Genomic DNA, 18215 nt, shown 5'->3' with positions numbered 1-18215 from the left:
GTTAACAGTCAGGCACTAAATTGATCGAGTATGTTTGTGGGCTCATGTCATCAAATTGATACCTTTTGAAGGGAGAAAAAAAAAAAGAAGAGAATTTTGTTGATCAGTTTTTTCTTGTTGAAATTTGATATTTATTATCAAAAAACACATTTATAACTTATTGAACAGTTTGGCGAAAATCTGTGGGAATATATGGTATATGCGAAAATCCCGCAATTGACAAAGTGTTAATGGAAGGATATATCTCTGATGCATACCATGCATTAGTTGTTAAGCTAGAAGCGGAAACACTGACAGTATCAAACCTTTCCACTGAAGCTGAGGACAAGATGACAGCTTTTCATATCCCTTCACAGAATCAGAGCAATTATATTCAGCTAATATGTGTTATATTCTGATCCTATACCGTTCGGGTTTCAATTTTATTGATGAGAAAAAATTGAGTTGCTGGCATGGCATTTTTGAAGAACCCGAGTCCTTAGTCTCAAAACAAATTGACCGAACAAAATACCTAATATTGTACTAATAACTATGTCAACTAATAGTCGGTTTGGAATATTTATTATCAATTTATATACGTGTACTGATCTTTAAACTGCTTTGCTGCATAAAGCTTTAATCAAATAAAGACAATTATAAATGACCAAACAAGTTATCTGTCTAGAGAATAAAAAAAAAATATATATATATATATAGATATATATATATATATATATATGTTCTTTGAAGGTGTAGATAATCAGTAAATTGTTGTGCTCTTTTTGGACAAAGAATAATTGAGTTGATATTTGTAATTTTTAAAAACTAAAGAGAAGTTTGGTGACCTCTATCAACACAATCATGTGAGTCATGAGAGTAACTTCAATTCAAAGCAAAGGTCTTTTTAATTTTCTTCTTACCCTCATCTCTTCTTTCTTTTGTGCATTCTATTTATTGTCATCATTTCAACTCTCTGCAACCCATATTACCAATTTAAGAAAAAAAAAGAGTACTATAATGGGTCACTTGAAGCTCTCAAGTCTTCTCCTTGTTGTTCTCTTGATACTTAACATACTTCTGGTTTCTGCAGATACTTCAAGAACTCAAGTCAATTATGCGACGGTCCGTGCAGCCACAGGAGAAAACCAGGCCGTTGCATGGCATCCAAGAACGAGGATTAACCATGGGAGCTACCGTGGGCCGAGGAAACACCTAGTGAATCCCACCGTGAAACAAGATGTTTACACAGTTCCTGAGTCTTCAGCTTGAATGAAAGAATTTACAAAGAAGATCAGTTTCTAGCAGCAAGCAATAAAAGATGCTATGTATTTTCTTCATGTTGAAGTAAAAAAAAAAACCAAAGTGGATAAACAAAGTTTGTTTGAGTTTGAAAGTACTTTTGTCTCTCTTATCATTAAAAGGCTGACACTGAAGTTTACGTTAGTAGAACTCAATGAATATTACCCTAGAAACGTTAAAGCCTGAATGGCAAATCAGTTATAAGAAACATGTATCAAGATCAGTCAGTGTGTTTTCTAAAACTATGAAAAACAATGAATCAAAGATTAGTTCTAGGTGTTGTGAACCAAAGAACAAGTCTATCAGAGTGAAAGAAAAGACCTTTCAGTGTAGAATATTAGTGTAGTGATATGTAAAAGAGCATAAGCTCTCAGTGAACCTTAGTTGAGTATATAAATATAATATATAACATTACACTATGATTTGGTTTTGTTATTGCATAGACAGAAGTAAAAGTGTAAACAACAAAAACACATAGATTCACAAGGGGGTTGAAGGAACAAGGTTGTATCCGTGTGATGATATCTTATAAACTATTGAACTTTATAAGGAACTCTTTTTTTCATCCGTTCTTGGATGCTACAGCCTGCATAGCATTGCATTCTTCAAGTAGATTTAGCAAGTTGTGTTCAGGGGCACTGAGTGATGGCAAGATGGAACGGTTTGGCTGACTCGGGCGAGGCGGTTTTGGTGCAGATCCATCAGATTCAGCAGAAATCTCGTCTTTAGCAATCTGTAAATCACCTTTTCTCCTCATAGATGCTGATACCCTCTCCTTCCAGATTCTTCCGTCCTGTTTCATGAGAATTACAAGCTTTCTATAAACAGATACACTTAGATCAACTAGGAACCAAAAGTCTTACATTTAGAATGGATGGTTCAGGTAGTGGACACTGGATCGGTTGATCATTGTCCAAAGGCTCGACCGGATGTTCCACCGTTTAAACTCTGTTGCTACCTCAATTCCATGAGAAGCAGTTGTTGCAGTAACATCAGGGTTTGGAGCTAATACTTCCTTATCATCCTGATTCAAACACATGTTTCAAGAACTCAAAAACCCCAGTTCATAGAGTTGTAAAAGGCTAAAGATTTTGAATCTGAAACTGAAACAGAAACTAAACGATATTGGAATCGTATCACGAAACTGTACTGTAGAATCTAATCTGGAGATATCAAATCCAAGCTAAAAGGAGACATTTTTCCACCGTTTTGGACCAGACAAAGATCTAAAACATGTTCCTTACGTTGTACTTCAAGAACAGAAGGTCAATAAGAATGGATCCAAACCAAGATAAGAGAGCTTACGATTGCACTTTGAGTCCGTCTATGGCTGCTTCTACCAACAGAAAATCTTGAAAATATACCAACCATGGTTTTATTGAATCTGAAATCTTCTTTTGATCTCTAAACACGAAGTCTCCCTTTGATCTTGAGTTCCAAGAAAGAAACAATTATGAAGAAGTATGTCCCAGAGCAGAGGAAGACGAAGAAATAAAGAGGATTTATCGTCAACCACTTGAAGAAGGAAGGGTGTCGCTTTATATCTCCACAAGAAACGTAGTGAATGCTATGATAAATGCTTTTTTTTTCTTTTTTTTGTATTTTTTCTAAGGCTTGTGATTGGCTTAAGCATATTCTTCTTACATCTTATGCTTATGTTTCGTTTACTTTTCTTTCTTTCTTATTTCGCCCCTCAGCTTTTCTTGGATTTGGTAAATCTAATTATCTTTTAGTGATGGATGATGTATTTTGTTGTGTCTAATTAATTGATGTATGATAAAAACAAAGACTAGTTGGGTTATTTAAGAAATCTAGTTGAGTAAAGATAAGTTTGTTATTCATGTCACTCTCCAATTTAAGCCTCACTGAAATAACAAAAAAAATATTTGCTTAGACATTATAAAGTAGTTTGTGCATGGAATCTATGGATGTAAGACCATCTCCAATGTATTACTCTAAAATGGAGTTGAGTTTTACTCCAATGTATTACTTCTTTTTTTACTCCAAACAAAATATTTATTTTTTTCATTTAGTTAATAATTGTTAGTAGTACCTTCAACTTATAAAAATTTAACAATTAACCCAACTACTTTATGTTTACAAAATTTCCATAATAATATATTTTATTTAAATTCAATATTTAACATTAAAATACAACTAGAGATTATCTTCCAATTTCAATTCGTGCAGATTTTATCATATGGAATTTTTCTCATTCAAAAAATATTTATATGCATTAAAAGAACATAAAGAAAAAATAAAGTTTTGTTTTGTAATTTAAATTATGTATTGGATCTTATTGTTTGTGCATATATCAAGTTCAACAAGTACAAATGTTATCAATCAAAATTTTGACTCACAAGATTAAAAAACTCATCTATTCCGTTTGAGTAATACTTCACCGATTTTGGTAGTTTCAAAAACAATTTACCGAATTATTTATTAAATTACTTATTTATATTATACTATATTTATTTTATATTATTTATTCTTAGTTTTGACTTTTATGAGTTTATGCATATTTTATGTAAACTATAAAGTAATCTTTTGTGGAATATTATATTTTTCATGTTATTATATTATTTTAAGTATGAAATAAAAACATTAAAGATTAAAATGACCATTTCATAAATATAAAAAGTTTAACTCCAAAATGGAGTAATGGGTAAGATTACTCTATAAATAGAGTAACCCTAGTCATTACTCTATTTTGGAATTGAATATAGAGTGGGGTTGGAGAATATTTTACTCCATAATTGAGTTTAGAGTAAAAAATGGAGTAGAGTTGGAGATGCCCTAAAACACCAAATACCTAACTGTATTTAACATTTTTTTAATGGATCCCAACTTTACTAGTCAAACTACTCTACAGACTCTTTGTCTGTGTCATTTGTAAAAAAGTGAGTATTAATCAAGAATCTATACATATAATCTCTGCTTAATTCCATAATCACTTTAATTAAAACAATCTATAAATTAGAGAAATCTTGCTTATAATCTTGCTAATAATCAGCTTATAAATTGACACAAACTTTTGAATTAAAGTTTCAGCAATGGACCAAAGACTGTTACTAAAACTATTACCATTATGTGGAAGAACCTATACTAAAACTATTACCATTACTAAAACTTTTGAATTAGAGTTTCAGCAATAGAAATGTCGATATTTCCCACGTCGCTTGGGAAACGCCCCACATCTTTTTCGAAAATACTTTAAAAAACAAGGTTCAAAACGAACTCGAGAAAAAAGAGCAGCGACAAGGATTCAGAAACGGAGACAAACATCGAAATCTCTATAAATGATACTTCAGGAAAAAAAAAAGATGAACCTCGAAGAAGCAAAAGAGCTCGAAAAAAAAACTTTGAAGCTCAATTTATACTTGTATCCGCTTTAAGCATGTCCCATACTAGGTTAATCCTCGACAATTTTGAGCTTCAAGGTTTTATTGTGTTCTCCGCTTAGAGAAAAACATTTTCTCCCAACTATCGATCCTTGTATGATACGGTAACTTTTATACTTTCCAGATCATCTACTAGCTTTAAGAATACATCCACATTCTCTTCAATTGATTTGTCTTCTTCCATTTTGTAACAGGAAAACTGCTTCTCTAGATAGATCATGTTTGGAAGAGACTTGAGCTGATACATCTTCTCCAAAGATTTCCACATACCAAGAGTTGTCTGCTCGTGCATGACCTTCCGCAAGATAGAATCACTCAAGCAGGTACCAAGTAAGCTTCTCACCCGTAAGTCCTTGTCAAACTTCTTCTGATCAATCACTGGTTTCTCACTTTCCTCTTGTTTTTCTGATGAGGAGGAGTAAACCGTGAAGTCATCAGTTATGGCTACCAGAAGCCCTTGGATCTCAAGATGTCCCATCATCTTGAACTTCCACATCCCGAAGTCTCCTTTACCATGGAACTTATCCATCTCTAATTTCCCTAGAGTTCGTTCCATCTTGAACCATAGAGACCTCGAGATTCACTTCACACAGAAGATGAAACTGCAACAATCACAGCAACACAAGCAAGAATATCTCAAACCACAACGATCGCAAGACACAATCACATATAAGAGATCTCTCTCCCTTCACCTATCAGATCTGATCTTACTGTAGTCTTAGCACCCAACCTTGTGCTCTGATACCACTTATAGAGATTTAAGATCAATTTCTAGGTTTAGATCTTGCTTGAGTGATTGATAGATTCGACTTGTTTTCTTTTCAGATTTGCGATCGAAGTACCAAATCAAAGAACAACACAAGCCAATTTGTTCACCCGGTGTTCGCTGATCTACTCATCGGGGAGGGAACGACATCCCTCAACTGCTTCACTATCAGAGATCAAGGTTACAAACAATGGTGAATCGCTTAAACCAAAAAACAGAGCAACAAGAGAGTAATAGCGAGCTTATCACTTCCTCTATGAAGCCGGAAAGTCACCGCAGGGATGATCCAACCTGATCGTGTACCGCTTTCATGACTCCGTCGAGCTTCAACCTCATGGCCTCAAGCTAAGTCTTCTTCTCTCTCTCGATCTGATCTCTTGATCGTCTATGTACTTTGTGATAGTGATGATGCCAAACTCATCCACTTGCCTCTTACGAAACACAACGTTTGGCTGAGACTTGGGCTTGAATCTTTGATGCAGGTTTCGCGTGAGCTGGGCCGCAGAACGCGAAGCCCACTTGGAGTTGTTGGCTGAACCTAAGTCCACAGATAGAAACTATGGAGTCAGGCTCCGTCTCATCCATCGACCAAGCACTCCCAACGTCCGGCGATGAAAAAGATAAGTTTACCGTCTACTCTACTGCAGTTCATAAGGTCGTGTTCATGATCAATGTCGTAGTCTTAGGGTTACTTCTTCACCTTGTGAGACAACAGTCCTCTGTTTTGAAAACACATAAACCAACATAGACCTGTTTTAGTCTCCTCGTTTTCTTCTACGCTGTCTTTCGAGTACGCGAAGCCATTGATGTGAATCGACGTTTCGGGGTTATCGCCAGACTCGTCGGGCGCACGAGCCATCTGTTGGGTGGTCTTGCCGCTTCCGTGCTCATCTCTGTCGTTAGTACAGAGTTAGCTTTCGTTCTTCTCATTCTCTAGTTTTGCTGGTTCTCCTTTGTTGCTTACAATACTTTCAACGAAATCAAGATAAATAACTCTCGAGCAAACAGTACCGGAGCCGATTCACCCCGTTCGTCGCCGGTTTAATAACTTGTGAATTGTACTTTGTTTACGTCTCGTGGACATTCGCTTTGTTTCAAAAATATATAAAGGTAAGTATTTCAGTTGAAATAAAAAGCACTCGAATACTCGATACTGTGTACCTTAACCGCAGTGATGTTTGTAACCGATTAATATTGTATAAGGTCTACTTATAAAATATGAAAAAAAAAAATTTTGCTTGTTTGTGATCCAGCAAAAAAACTAATTTGCTCGCTTATTTCTCTAATTCAGACGTTTGAAACTATAGGTTTAATAATCTCAACGATCTTGGAGACAAAAACTTAATCCTAACAACAGTTAGCGGCGAGTACATTTTTTTAGAAGACATTTTTTTTTTTGGTATTAATGATAAAGAAAGTCTGAAAATCAACTCTGGATTTGGTGTCTCAAAGTAATTATATTTTTAAACACGGTAAATCATAATGCATGTAATTAGGCCCACCTTGAAAGTTAGACCAATTAGCAATAACGGCCCATATGCTTTTAAGGGTCGTTTTTACAAGTAGCAATGGTTCCAACCAAGTCACGCGTCTCGCATGTGTTGAGCAAGAGAGAGAGAGAGTCCATCCAAATCAGTTTCCTAGTGTTTTCTTTTTCCTTATCGGATATAACAAGATTCGAGTTGGTAAAAGTAAAACAAAGGGATCTGAGTGCAACCAACGATGAATCGCCACCACGACCCCAACCCTTTCGATGAGGAAGATGAAGAAATCGTCAATCCCTTCTCCGTAAACTCTTTCTCACTAAATCTCCGCTTTGCACTTTCTCTAAGTCGCTTTTGGATTTTCTGCGTTATGAATCTATATCTCTCATCTCTGTTTCGAGCAGTGCTGAGGTTATCGATCCCCGATTTTTCATCTGTACTGAACTGTATCGTTGGATCTGGGAACTAGTTTAGGATTGTGTAGTAGTAGTCTTTATGATTGAGACTCATTCCTTTAGATTTGGATTATCAAACTCAATGGTGAAGTTGGTTACTACTGACATTAGATTGTTTTACTGATTGTTATTTGCAGAAAGGCGGCGGAAGGGTTCCTGCTGCATCTAGACCAGTTGGATTTGGCCAAAGCCTCGATGCTACTGTTGATATTCCCTTGGATACCATCAATGTACTCACTTCTTTCTCCTGAACTCATAATAAACCCTCTTCTCACTTGCGTTTTTAACTGCTGCAGGACTCTTCACAGAAACAAAGAAAGCTTGCTGACTGGGAAGCTGAGCTTAGCAAGAAAGAAATGGTTAGTAACACCAACCACTTGATGATATGTCTTTGTCAAATATAACCTCACCGTGCTGCTGACTAATTTTTGTTTGTACAACTCTGTATATTCTCTTCACTCAGGATATTAAGCGGAGGGAGGATGCTATTGCTAATTGTAAGCCAAACAACAGTTGATGATAATATTTTAAGTTTTATCTAACTGTAGCGGTGGTGGATAAATAGCTAACTGTTCTCATCTTATTTTGTTGCAGCTGGTGTTCAAATAGATGATAAAAACTGGCCCCCGTTTTTCCCAATCATACACCATGACATTGCTAATGAGATACCAGTTCATGCTCAAAAGCTGCAGTATCTAGCTTTCGCTAGTTGGCTAGGTGAGTCTACTTTAGTTTGTCTGTCCTTTTCTATGAAATGTTTCTACTGCGTTTAATTGACAGCATTGTATTATACTATACTGCTGGCTTTCAGGTATAGTTATGTGTCTGGTATTCAATGTGATTGCAACCATGGTCTGTTGGATTAAAGGCGGAGGTGAGCTTGACACTATCACTTTATGTTTTATTTCTATGGGTAATGAAGTTCTGATTGGATTTGGTTGAAGTTGAACTAATGCTTGTTGTTTAATATTCATGATAGGTGTAAAAATCTTTTTCCTTGCCACGATATATGCGTTGATGGGATGTCCACTTTCTTATGTTGTATGGTACAGGCCTCTCTACCGAGCCATGAGGTAGTGCTCCTTTTAACTAGTTTTCTTCAATGGTTTTAGTACAAGTCATTATTTACTGGACAGTTTATATAACTGGTATACTTTTTACGACCTTGTAGGACTGACAGCGCTTTGAAGTTTGGTTGGTTTTTCTTCACTTACTTGGTGAGTCATACAAACTTTTCATATCTAAAATTTTGTACCTTACCTAGAAGTAGATGTAGTTTCCATTTCCCATATGATTGACCTATGCCTCCTCACAGATTCACATTGGCTTCTGCATCGTTGCCGCCATTGCCCCGCCCATCTTTTTCCAGGGAAAGTCTTTGACGTAAGTCTTTCAATCATAGCCAAAGATTCCCTTTGCGCTCGAACTTTATGTGTTACTTCGTGTATAGTTGATTAGTCTAGTGAGTATTTTCACTTGGAAAATTCTAAATTGTTTTGATCGATTTGAAAATAAGGAGTTTTAACTTAATAACTATAATTTTTCTTTGAGCTTCGTTCACTTTAGCTGTGATTCAACTTTGTAAAACTTTCTCGGACAGAGAAACGTAGTCGACCGTCAAAATTAATGCTCTAGAAGATTCCGGGTCTCTTTATGGTTTATTGCCTTGGGATAATTTGTTCACATTCTTTTTTTTATGATCAACAGGGGTGTGCTTGCAGCAATTGATGTCATCTCAGACAGTTTATTAGCAGGGGTACAAGCCGTATTTTATATTTTTTATTTACGACGCTCATATGTATATGCTCACCTTGAAGAAAGCTTAATGATAGCTAAGCTAAACCAAACTTAATGAATGAATGCAGATCTTCTACTTTATCGGTTTTGGTCTCTTCTGCTTGGAGTCACTTCTGAGTCTATGGGTTCTTCAGGTAAGCTACTGATAGTAACTCCATGGCTTCTTTAACAATTGTTAACCGCAAAGGGATAACCGGCCAACATCTGAATTGATCGTGTTTCGTTGTGGGTGTGCAGAAAATTTACCTCTACTTTAGGGGGAACAAGTAAAACGAAGGGAGACAGGACAGGATGGTGGTAATTTTCCCCTTAGATAAAAAAAGGTTTGAAATATCTCGTATGAATGTAATTACCATTTTACCGTTCGGGTGCGTTATGTTGTGGTAAATTTCTTAGTTACTATAGTTGCAAGAGAGAGTGGGTTTGTTCGGCTATTTCTGTAGGGCTTTTTTCTTCAGTATCTTCTCCGTCTGTAACACAATATCAACTCTGAATATTTGGATTATTATTTCTCTTGAGGAAGTGAGTTGAATTATTAAAACAACCATAGCCACAAACTATTTCGAGTCTCTCGTTTTGGTCTGAATGTTATTTGCATAGAAAACATGTTGGATGCTATTTCTTTAAATAACTTATATCAGATTTTTTTACAGAGAGTTTATGTACTCGTTCAAGTCTCCTTTTTTGGTTATATACTTATATACCAGTGGTGAAACTGGCATTCATGCATGTTAAAATTGTGGTGGTTTCAGTTCTCGTTATATAATTGTCTTTGTTGACTGGTGATACAAGGCTTGAAAGAACTTTGTCAAGGGCCTTGAGCAAAAGAGAGAGCTTTGGTCTAATTCATTTTGGTCCCCGGAGAAGAAATAAAAGATTCGAAGCTGAAGGGATATATGGAACGTGTCACTGGGACCCACATAAAACACTCATTCAACTTCAGACCTTAAACGCATAATCCCCATCTCTCCAATTAAAGTCTTCCACGTTTCTATTCAAATATCCGAAACCTCCAAAAATAAGCAAATATCCACCGTGCGTCTCTCCATGCTCTGTTCTAGTTTTATCACTTTCATCGGCAACTCCACTCTCTCCTAAACTTCAATATCCAATTATCACTTTAATAAAATATTTAAAATCAAGTACCATTTTGCAAATCAACACAATAATAGCACAAGGTTCTCTCCAATGAATGACACATCAGATTTTTAGAAGTTTGTGAGACTTCCATATCAATAAATGAAAAAAGTTAAAAGACCAATAAAAACATTTCAATTCTACATGTCAATGTACACCTAAGCTTCTCTAATTTTCCAGTTGGGTTCGTCATTATGTTCATATCGCCACCACAAATACCCAAAAAATCATTGTCGTTAGAATCAAGTTGTCTTTAAGATGGTAAAGCAAAATCATTATTATATACTCCTCCGCTGCATTTTTTTCGTCAAGATGGTAAATCAAAATCATTATTATTGTCTTTAAGTACATCTGTCTGTTTCTTTAAGTATTGCTTCGTGACCTTATGGTCTTTGCTCCAAACTGTCAAAAACATCTTTCAACTCTAAATAAAAGTAAATTATTAAATTTGTGTCAAAAAAGGAAGTGCCAAAACCAAGAAAAATAAATCACAAAACAACATATTTAAAGTTAAGCTAAAAGTGTTCGATTATTCAGACGAAGTAAACATGAAATGTTAGTTGCATCAAATTACAGAATTCTATAGACATTTTCCCGCGGCGTAGCGCGGGTGTCGACCTAGTCTATATAATTAAGACAAATCAAAAGAACCATGAAGTATAGAAGATACATATTGCTTGTTTTCGTGCGGCTAGAAGTGGTTTTTTTTTTGTCACAGAGAAGTGGTTTACTTCTTATCAATTATCTTAACAGGGAGACTAAAAACTTATCTAAAACAAACATCACATAGTGTTAACTTGAGGAAATCAAAACATGAGCCACTCATTACAGACCACATCAGATCAAAACCATAACTCATTTGCCATTTGTTTCCTATAGACTCATTTGCCTCCTCTCATTTGTTTTCACATCTTTACATCACCACACAAAAACCCATATTTCTTTCATCATATCCAAATCCTCATCACTCAACCAAAGCTCTCCCAAAACAAAACAAAAACAGAGAGCTTAGGCGGAGAAGAAGAGGAAGAGGAACCAATCACCAACAACAATGGCTGTCTCAACAATCTACTCAACACAAGCTCTCAATTCAACTCATTTCTTTACCTCCTCCTCCTCCTCAAAACAAGTCTTCTTCTACCGTCGCCAAAACAACCGTAGATTCAACACCATCATCACTTGCGCCGCACAACAAACCGTGGTGATCGGACTCGCTGCCGACTCCGGATGCGGCAAAAGTACCTTCATGCGGAGGCTGACCAGTGTCTTCGGTGGAGCCGCCGAGCCACCAAAGGGAGGGAACCCTGACTCCAACACACTCATCAGTGACATGACCACTGTGATCTGCCTCGACGATTACCATTCCTTAGACAGAACCGGTCGCAAAGAGAAAGGAGTCACTGCTTTGGACCCACGCGCCAATGACTTTGATCTCATGTATGAGCAAGTCAAAGCTCTCAAGAGTGGTATAGCCGTCGAGAAACCCATTTATAATCACGTCACTGGACTTCTTGACGCACCTGAGCTTATTCAGCCTCCCAAGATTCTCGTCATCGAAGGTCTTCACCCAATGTAAGTAGGCCACTCACTATGTTTTGTTTTTCAGACAACTTCAATAGTTTGGAAGTCTTTTAGTTTCTTGTCGGAATCTTGGATTTAGATTTTAGATAATAATATAATGAATATTTGAACCTTTTGCATTAAGTATTATAGTTTGACGATGATGAAATTATATTCGACTAATTAATTAAGTTAGTCTATAGTTTTGGTCATGCAATATTTTTATAATAATGTTTTATCTACTTGTGAAGGTTTGATGAGAGGGTAAGAGACTTATTGGACTTCAGTATCTACCTAGACATTAGTAATGAGGTCAAGTTCGCTTGGAAAATTCAGGTGTGTTTCTTTATCTATTTCATCTTATATATATACATAAGATTTCGACCGTGACAATGTAACGTATCAAACGAGTTTGTGTCACAGAGGGACATGGCTGAAAGAGGTCACAGCTTAGAGAGCATCAAAGCGAGTATCGAAGCACGAAAGCCTGACTTCGATGCATTCATTGGTATAAACTCATATTCAGTCTTCATTTCCTGGAAAATTTTGTTGATAACAATGTGCATCAAATGGCTTATGCAGACCCACAAAAGCAGTACGCGGATGCGGTGATAGAAGTGCTTCCAACACAGCTGATTCCAGATGACAATGAAGGCAAAGTGTTGAGAGTGAGGTTGATAATGAAGGAAGGTGTTAAGTACTTTAGCCCGGTCTACCTATTCGATGAAGGTTCAACCATCTCGTGGATCCCTTGCGGCCGCAAACTCACCTGCTCGTACCCTGGTATCAAGTTCAACTATGCACCTGATTCCTACTTCGACCATGAGGTACATTGGTTGATATTGCAGAATGAGTTTCGTTTTTTTTTTGTTTTAGCTCTTGGTTTGAGCATTTTGTTCTCTCTGTTTCAGGTTTCGGTTGTTGAGATGGACGGGCAATTCGATAGACTGGACGAGCTGATTTATGTGGAGAGCCATCTGAGCAACCTCTCGACCAAATTCTACGGGGAAGTGACTCAACAAATGCTGAAACATGCTGATTTCCCTGGTAGCAACAATGGAACTGGACTTTTCCAGACCATTGTTGGATTGAAGATCAGAGATCTCTATGAGCAGCTCATTGCCAACAAAGCAACTGCTCCTGCAGAAGCTGCTAAAGCCTAAAACAAAAACCAAATTATAACCCGTCTATAAACCCGTTTGCAGTTTCTTCTTTCCTTCTTTTATGGATTTTTTTTTTCATGGCGAAAAGGACTATCTTGCTTTGGTTTGTAATTTATGTGGAGATGGTAACAGAAAATTCTGTAATGTAGAGAGGTTAATAGCAAAGCAATAAAAAATTAAATTAATACAATATATCCATTTTAAAGTTTCCTCATCAAACCTTTTTAAGCAATGGAAATAAAGGTTTCTTCCTATTGATCATATACTCATGTTTGAATCTTAAATAGACAAATATCGATTTCGAGTTACAAAATGCACAGTTAGTAAACTTCCTTATTGACCCGACCCATATAATAAGAAAGCATACAGCCAAATAGTAAAGACCCATTCTTTTGCAAACCCACCAACTGCTACTTTGGGTACCAAAACATGCCTTTGATGCCTTCTGGATCAGCCTCAAACCCCAAGTTTTGATAGAAATCCACAACTGCATGGCAAACTCAATAACTCTAAGAAAGAAGAAGTCTTGATTACAAAAGTTTGTATGGTGATTTGATATTTGTATTATTACCTTGACTATCTGCAAAAAGAGATATATTACCAATATCTCTCTGAAGAAGAGCCCTTACAAGCTTTTCCACAAGAGCTTTACCAAGCCCTTGACCCTGAAAACCAAAACAACACTTATTAACAACATCCCAAGAAACTAGTTATTTGTTTTGGTTACCTGATACTCAGGATCAACAAGAACATCCCAAATTGTAGCATTAAAGGCATGATCCGACGTGGCACGTGCCATTCCAATAAGCTTCTTATTCTTCTGCTGCTGCTGCTGCTCATTATCTCCTTCTGTGTCAAATAACTTCTCCAAAATCTGCTAAGATATTCATCAAAACATCGGATGAATGAAGATTAAGGTTACTTGAATGAAGCACCTGATGATGATGATGATGGCTTCAATACAGAATGCAATGTAGCAACCATATAACTATTCTTCAAAGCTGCAGCTAGTTTCGTTAGCGGTCTCCGAGGCCATCCCACCTTTATTTTATATCTAAAATTAGATATTTTTTTTCTGAAATAACATCGAGAAGGAAGAGAGTAAAGAGTAGTTCTTTTTAACTAACCTTGTCACAAAGGGTTTGAAGATCATAGACATCAATTTCACCACCAGAAGAAAATATGATCTCTTCAATGAACCCATCTTGAAGAGTTCTTTCAACCAAAGTAAACTCCACAGGAAGTAATGGTTCCGTGTCTTCATCTTCTTCTTCGGTTGTAGAAGGTGGTTCCACAAGTTGGGTCGTGTTATTATTATTCTTTACAAACCTGAATCAATCAATCAAGCATTTAACGTATCAGCCTAAGTTTCATATGAGTAAGAAAAGTAAAAATCTTATTCAGTACCCAGATCGGATTGACTCCCAGAAATTAGCTCTGAGACGCAAAGTCTTCAGCTTTCTGCTTCCTGAAGTAGTAGTAAACAAATTGAAGCATAAGACTTTAGATCCTAGCGAAGGAGTTCAAATCAACAGATTGAAGCATAAGTACCATGGCGAATTGGATAAGCGGATTTGGAGAGGAACAGAGACTGATTCGATGGATATGAATTAGAACTGAAGGAAGCTTGCGGAAGGCTACAACACGAGTAAGAAGATGATGAAGAAGAAGTTGGGATTAGTATCATTTTTTTTTTTGGGTTTTGTGGCTGAGAGTAGAATTCAGACAAGACTGGGGAGATTGTTTGGTAACGCTTTTAGCTTTACGCCTTCCGTTGAAGCTTTGGGCTCTCTCGTCATCTTCTTTTCTTTTTTACTCTTTTGCCCTCTCAGTTTTTTTTTTATCAATTTTGATAATTCGTAAGTTATTATTTTTTTATCACAAGACTGAAAATTGAATACATAAATTTCTAAATTGCAAGAGAAAGAAAGGTAAAAGATGTAACTGAGAATTTGTGAATTTTTTTTTGCATCAATAAAAATATTAAATTTTACATATTTTGTTTCCATTATAATAAATTCACAGCATATACAAAATAGAATGAAAAATTAATGATGCAAACCAAACTGAAGTAACTCTCGCCGGCTTCTAGGGCCAACCACCAATTGTGTGTCGCCACGTGATCACTTCTCATCCGACGACAGCCAGCAAACTCTGTCGGACGGCAGGGACAGAACAGAGTAAGGATCCGAAGATTCCAGTGAGAGCATAAGCAATTGCACAGAAGGGAAGTGCCTCTGGCTCCTTAGCAGACAAAGCTGCTGTTCCAAGTCCATGAGCACTGTCCACTTAAATAATGTTATTAGATTTTTCCTCATTTTGATTCAAAAGATGATATCTGTAAAGAAGTCACCTTGAAGCAGTTGCGATTCCTCGAGCAATAGGATCATTTAAACGCAGTTTGTCAAGAACAACTTGTACAAAGTTAGCTCCGATCAGACCGGTCACAACCACTACAGCTGCTGTAAGCGACGAATTGGTCCCTGAAAAACGTCCAAAAGAGTCGTTAAAAATGTTCTTTAATGTACTCTGCTGAGGAGAAGAATAGCATGTTATACCTTCAAAGAGTGAAACAATGCTAAGGGCTAACGCAACCGTGATGCAGCGAGGTAGGATTGAAACCGTTAAAGATGGCTCCAAACCAACTAAACGTCCAACAAGAGCAGTGGAGTAGAGCGAGAATAGCGTTGAAACGATCACAGACGTAAAGATCTCAGCTGCATGCCGCTTCACAAGCTGAGGCAAAACCAGAACAGATTGTCACCACTTTTCTAAAGAAAAACAAGAACAAGTGTGTTGTTTTTGTTGTTACCTTTCTCTGTTTGAACATGGAGAAAGCGAAAGTGAGAATGACAGAGCCAAGAAAACCCATTAAAATGTCACCAGCACCAGGATCCGATGCTACTTTTGTGAGGTAGTTTCCTGTCACCACCATTAAAGAAGTTTTACTTTCTGTTGTTCTAGGTCTTTCTTTCTCTCTAGTTTGTGTGAGTTTTACCTAAAACAGGATCAAGTCCAGATCCTGAAGCATATCCAAAAGCTAGAGCAGCGAGTAGCGCAGATAGAGCGCAGCAGATTATCGGATGGAATACTTTCTTGATAGCAGATGGCAACCTAGACAAGACAATGAGAATAACATCAGGCTAGAGAGACTTGAAACTTGAGGAACAAGGAAGAAATGATTTGAGTTTTACCCGGTACCGACAATGTAACCTAGAACAGTAGAAGAAAGAAGGAAAGGGAGACAAGTCCTTGCACTTGTCCCCAACGAATTAGGGTAAAACAGAGCACCAACAAACGACGCAACAAAGATCCCACTCCAACTCCACAGCTCAAGTGCTGAGAATGGAGAAGGTTTTGCCATAGGCTCAGCTTCCGTCATCTCGGTATTCACCATTTTCCTCACTGCAATAGCTGTGAACCCTGCTACACAAAGAGACGCCAACCATCCACCAGCTGTACAAACATTGAATCAAACATTAAACAGAGCTAACATTACTATGGAAGGTACCATAAGAACAGGAGAATGATTATTTATATACCAACAATGTAGCAGATTTTGAGGCCTGAAGCTGCGGGAATATCTCTGACGGAAAGAGGGAGAACCACAAGAGAGGGAACGTAGAACAAAGGAAGCCATCTCTGTATGAACAGAAACGCAGGCTCGAAGAAACTCATCATACCGTTTGCAGCAGCGGGGACAACAGAATCTAATATCATAAGAACAGAGAAAATACAAAACATCCCAAACAAAGCGCTTGGGAACTTTATGGACGCCGCTATGAAAGCCTGTTTCAAGAACTGGTCTGCCGCTAGTATGATCCCAAGTGACACCAACAAGTGCGCTGCCGCCAACACCTAGTGTGCATAATAACAACGAGGATGAAAACCTAACCTAACGTGGTATACAAACATCACAGAATCTTTAAGCTTACGTTACTAGTGATCGTTGATGTGTTCCCTGTCCCTGCACCATCCGCGGCTTGAACTGAGAGTTTTCTCCCAAAAGTCATCTCTCGAGAACCCATTTGCAGGAACTTACTCCTTTGTCCATTTAGTTTACTACATTTCGATAGATTCAGCTTCTGGTGTCCATTGGACTCCAAAGGGCTCCCATTGTTCGACTGGAATCGGATCTTGGGATACGAACGGCGGTTTCTTGCGGAAGAAAGAGCTAAAGGGGAGAAGAGAGGAGCTGCTAAAGGAGTAGCCATGGAAGTGGAGACGACTTGGGTGTGATTCTGCGAGACCACACATCATAGTCTTCTCAATCTTCATTTAATGACAGGAACTGGATGACAAGAACTTGTATGGACGAGACAGAAAGTTCTATCAAAATACAAGATGAGCTAGTTTTGTCTCTCTTTTCCTACGGTTACGTTTTTCGGTTAAGAAATATCTTTATCTTAATTTAATAAATTAAGCCTGCGGTTACTACTCAAACCAGAACCTTTCGAACCGAATCAAAAAGTTTGGTTTTCGGTTAGAAAGTTCGGCAACTAAAAATTTTGGTTTCGGTTTTTTTTATTTGGTAATCGGTAATTTAGTTTTCTAGAAACTTCTTTTTTCAAACAGTATCAATTTTAACCAAAATTCCGAACCAGCCAAATTCTGAATCAAAATAATCAAGCTAACCAATTTTTTTTCTGAAATCCCCTATATATTAATTGAGGAACATTTGAAAAGATGTAACCTCAATTTTGTATTAATTAAAAGAAGCTCCAATGCATAGGTGGCACTCAATTAGGTAGTCAATTACATTTAATTGAAAAATAAGTAGGTCCATATTCGATTTTTATATGTTGTTAGATACATAAGTTGGTCAAACTATATGATATAATGATATGATATGCTATTTTATTTCCTTAAATAAAACCTACGGAATTACCATAAATGACTAATATATATATATGACAATTAATGATTTTAATAATAAAGATTTGATAACAATTTATATCTCCTCCATCATTTTTTGTTTAATTTTATATTATTAAAATAAATTAAACAATCAAATTAGCTATAAAAATAAAATTTAGATTTTTTCGTATATGTTATATTTTGAATTTTTAAAAACGACAATAAATGACTAAAACTATTAAAATTATTATGTTAAAAATTAATGATCAATGGTTTAACATTTTTATTATAAGAAGATACACATGATTTTAAAACCA

The 18215-nt window shown here is 36.7% G+C and overlaps 4 protein-coding genes, 1 long non-coding RNA gene and 1 pseudogene across 6 annotated transcripts; 3 read left to right on the top strand and 3 right to left on the bottom strand.

Moving 5' to 3' along the window:
* Positions 1-708: 708 nt before the first annotated feature.
* LOC125596118 lies at positions 709-1375 on the top strand. The gene is made up of 2 exons (XR_007330840.1): positions 709-877; positions 1070-1375. It is a non-coding gene; the product is annotated as an uncharacterized LOC125596118 (long non-coding RNA).
* A 257-nt stretch (positions 1376-1632) lies between these two features.
* LOC125596117 lies at positions 1633-2875 on the bottom strand (annotated as a pseudogene).
* Positions 2876-7021: 4146 nt separating this feature from the next.
* On the top strand, positions 7022-9741 carry LOC106451739 (secretory carrier-associated membrane protein 4). 2 transcript variants are annotated; one of them, XM_013893723.2, is made up of 12 exons: positions 7022-7233; positions 7522-7614; positions 7681-7743; positions 7848-7881; positions 7979-8101; positions 8196-8258; positions 8364-8457; positions 8556-8601; positions 8700-8767; positions 9092-9140; positions 9250-9315; positions 9419-9741. In XM_013893723.2, the coding sequence occupies exons 1-12, from the start codon at positions 7168-7170 to the stop codon at positions 9449-9451; spliced, it is 798 nt and encodes a 265-aa protein (XP_013749177.1). In that variant the 5' UTR covers positions 7022-7167; the 3' UTR covers positions 9452-9741. The 2 variants fall into 2 exon arrangements, with proteins under 2 accessions (XP_013749177.1, XP_048627354.1); XM_048771397.1 differs by having other exon boundaries at positions 7149-7340.
* Positions 9742-11047: 1306 nt separating this feature from the next.
* LOC125596123 (phosphoribulokinase, chloroplastic) lies at positions 11048-13231 on the top strand. The gene is made up of 5 exons (XM_048771402.1): positions 11048-11890; positions 12130-12214; positions 12302-12386; positions 12461-12705; positions 12790-13231. Exons 1-5 carry the CDS (start codon positions 11370-11372, stop codon positions 13039-13041), a joined length of 1188 nt encoding a protein of 395 aa, XP_048627359.1. The 5' UTR covers positions 11048-11369; the 3' UTR covers positions 13042-13231.
* LOC106451742 (acetyltransferase NSI) lies at positions 13200-14866 on the bottom strand. The gene is made up of 7 exons (XM_048771403.1): positions 14593-14866; positions 14449-14509; positions 14169-14370; positions 13977-14082; positions 13769-13890; positions 13613-13706; positions 13200-13528 (listed from the first exon to the last, which is right to left on the bottom strand). Exons 1-7 carry the CDS (start codon positions 14726-14728, stop codon positions 13452-13454), a joined length of 798 nt encoding a protein of 265 aa, XP_048627360.1. The 5' UTR covers positions 14729-14866; the 3' UTR covers positions 13200-13451.
* A 116-nt stretch (positions 14867-14982) lies between these two features.
* LOC125596122 (plastidal glycolate/glycerate translocator 1, chloroplastic-like) lies at positions 14983-17375 on the bottom strand. Its single transcript, XM_048771401.1, has 8 exons — positions 16977-17375; positions 16584-16899; positions 16236-16497; positions 16040-16155; positions 15854-15963; positions 15600-15777; positions 15395-15524; positions 14983-15322 (listed from the first exon to the last, which is right to left on the bottom strand). The coding sequence occupies exons 1-8, from the start codon at positions 17253-17255 to the stop codon at positions 15172-15174; spliced, it is 1542 nt and encodes a 513-aa protein (XP_048627358.1). The 5' UTR covers positions 17256-17375; the 3' UTR covers positions 14983-15171.
* Positions 17376-18215: the final 840 nt, after the last annotated feature.

The sequence above is a fragment of the Brassica napus genome, unplaced genomic scaffold (genome assembly GCF_020379485.1).
Source record: "Brassica napus cultivar Da-Ae unplaced genomic scaffold, Da-Ae ScsIHWf_1140;HRSCAF=1619, whole genome shotgun sequence".
NCBI lineage: Eukaryota > Viridiplantae > Streptophyta > Magnoliopsida > Brassicales > Brassicaceae > Brassica > Brassica napus.
This window is presented reverse-complemented; position numbering and strand designations above follow the sequence as displayed.

Coding starts and splice junctions, on each gene's coding strand:
- LOC106451739 (XM_013893723.2), top strand. CDS start 7,168: ATGAATCGCCACCACGACCCCAACCCTTTCGATGAGGAAGATGAAGAA. Junction 7,234..7,521: donor AAATCGTCAATCCCTTCTCC/GTAAACTCTTTC, acceptor TGTTATTTGCAG/AAAGGCGGCGGAAGGGTTCC. Junction 8,458..8,555: donor CCTCTCTACCGAGCCATGAG/GTAGTGCTCCTT, acceptor ACGACCTTGTAG/GACTGACAGCGCTTTGAAGT.
- LOC125596123 (XM_048771402.1), top strand. CDS start 11,370: ATGGCTGTCTCAACAATCTACTCAACACAAGCTCTCAATTCAACTCAT. Junction 11,891..12,129: donor ATCGAAGGTCTTCACCCAAT/GTAAGTAGGCCA, acceptor CTACTTGTGAAG/GTTTGATGAGAGGGTAAGAG. Junction 12,706..12,789: donor ATTCCTACTTCGACCATGAG/GTACATTGGTTG, acceptor TCTCTGTTTCAG/GTTTCGGTTGTTGAGATGGA.
- LOC106451742 (XM_048771403.1), bottom strand. CDS start 14,728: ATGATACTAATCCCAACTTCTTCTTCATCATCTTCTTACTCGTGTTGT. Junction 14,510..14,592: donor CGCTTATCCAATTCGCCATG/GTACTTATGCTT, acceptor CTACTACTTCAG/GAAGCAGAAAGCTGAAGACT. Junction 14,083..14,168: donor TTCAAACCCTTTGTGACAAG/GTTAGTTAAAAA, acceptor TATAAAATAAAG/GTGGGATGGCCTCGGAGACC.
- LOC125596122 (XM_048771401.1), bottom strand. CDS start 17,255: ATGGCTACTCCTTTAGCAGCTCCTCTCTTCTCCCCTTTAGCTCTTTCT. Junction 16,498..16,583: donor CAAAATCTGCTACATTGTTG/GTATATAAATAA, acceptor ATGTTTGTACAG/CTGGTGGATGGTTGGCGTCT. Junction 15,323..15,394: donor GGAATCGCAACTGCTTCAAG/GTGACTTCTTTA, acceptor TTAAGTGGACAG/TGCTCATGGACTTGGAACAG.